Below are 1,809 nucleotides of genomic sequence, written 5' to 3' on the forward strand. Positions count from 1 at the left end.
CGTTCTAGTTAGTATATATTTCAGTGACTTGCCTGGAGAACCAGGTATACGTCCCGCTGATGAGAAACTCCAAATTTTTTGGCATTACTTCTTTAACAGATTCTGAAACCGCTAATTGAATGGAATGGCAAACACATCGTATGAGAATTAAATGAGGAATGTCAGCCTTAAGTCTTTGGTACACTCCTGTATTGACTCCTACAAAATGAAATATTCATATGAAATTCACAATTTTTATACCGTGTTAAGTATTCTCAAAACAGTGAAGCCTAAAAAACACTCACCTGTCATGACCGCTGCGTTATCAGTCCCAAGTCCTCTCATATTCTTTAAATTCAAATCAAACTTTTGAATTACTTCTTTGACAGCTTTAGTTATAGAGGCTGCATCGCCTCTTTCCAATTTATGGAGTGTGAGAAAGGTTGATACATCTCTACCTTTTGTTTTAGAGAAATAAATAATACTCACTCCAAGTTGCTTTGAGACACTTATATCTGTTGATTCATCTATTAAGAGACTATAAGGACTATCACCAATATCTTCCCTCAAATCTGATATAAAGTGTGGCGCAATTATATTTTTTATTATGCCGGTGCACTTAGTGCGGCCAAGCTGGATCTGTTCAACACCTTTGGCAGTGTTAAAAATTTTCTTGTTAAGTTGACAGAGATGATCTATGTTACGTAAAGCACAATGATTTATTATAAATAATGCCATTCCAACTTCAGCAGCAGCAGTTTCTTTACCCAGCTTGGGTGCAGCTTTAAAAGGAAGTTGTGTTTGCCGTGCTGAAGAAAAGGGCTCAGCAGCATTGATATGTTTTTTAGTCTTGGTATGCTCAATGAGCAGATTATAATGCGCCTTCAAAATACACTTGCAAAATTTGCAGTGTACTGAATTAATATCTGTTGGAATGGGTTGGATCCAATCTTTTAAGTTGTCGTCCGATTTCCATTCGACTCGGTACTTTTGCGTGTACGGTTTTTTTTTGACATTGACGTTGAGGTTATTACTCTTTCTCTTTATAGGAGAAGAAACCAAAATTTAATCTATTTACCGTATTTAACAGATAATTGTTTTTCGAATACTATAATACTTACAATTAATAAGAAAATAAAATTACGTACCGGCTCAACACAAAAATTAAACCTGTTTCTCATCCAGCGCGAAATATTGCGTCATCAAGCCGAATGTGACCTCTTGTAGAAAGAAATACTAAGAGGACAGAAAAGGAGAGCACTCTCGCCCCCCTTACCGCAAAATTTAACAGCCCCCTTGCCCGTTCTCCTACTTCGTGCTCGGTCCATAGATTCTAAAGCCTATCACACAATAGGAAAGCACAGGCAATAGGAACAGGGAATAGAATTTCTGACGCGTTGGATTGGTTGGAAGAAAATTTCCGACGAATCCAACGCGTCAAAAATTCTATTCTCTATTCTTATTGCCTGTTGCTTGGCATTGTGTGGTAGGCTTTAGGTCCATGGTCCACAAGCTACCAGATTTAGTAGGAAGCCTACTGAGTTGGTGACACTGATACTACAATTCCTACTACCCTACTGACACCTAAAATTTCCTACGGCCGGTTTCCGAAAACTACTAGATTTAGTAGGAAACCTGCTGAGTTGGCATCACTGCCCCGGAGTCACGCCCCGCTGTGCCTACCCACCGCGTGACTCGAAGTCACTTTCACTCACCCATAAGGCACACGAACGGGGCCTCCTACTCCTGCCCGCCCACCCGGTGACCCGCGCCGCGCACGGTTGCGCCACCAGGGTCGGGCCCCGCCTCCCCGCCGAAACGGGACCACGT

The 1,809-nt window shown here is 41.3% G+C and overlaps 1 protein-coding gene across 1 annotated transcript; it reads right to left on the bottom strand.

Annotated features, from left to right (window-relative positions):
* Positions 1-32: 32 nt before the first annotated feature.
* LOC105559223 lies at positions 33-1,375 on the bottom strand (the record flags this gene model as incomplete). The annotated part of the gene is made up of 3 exons (XM_012007351.1): positions 469-1,375; positions 285-327; positions 33-198 (listed from the first exon to the last, which is right to left on the bottom strand). Coding segments are annotated over exons 1-3 (458 nt in total), but the record flags the coding sequence as incomplete, so codon positions are not given.
* Positions 1,376-1,809: the final 434 nt, after the last annotated feature.

The sequence above is a fragment of the Vollenhovia emeryi genome, unplaced genomic scaffold (assembly GCF_000949405.1).
Source record: "Vollenhovia emeryi isolate VEMERY1.0 unplaced genomic scaffold, V.emery_V1.0 DF946818.1, whole genome shotgun sequence".
NCBI classification, from domain to species: domain Eukaryota; kingdom Metazoa; phylum Arthropoda; class Insecta; order Hymenoptera; family Formicidae; genus Vollenhovia; species Vollenhovia emeryi.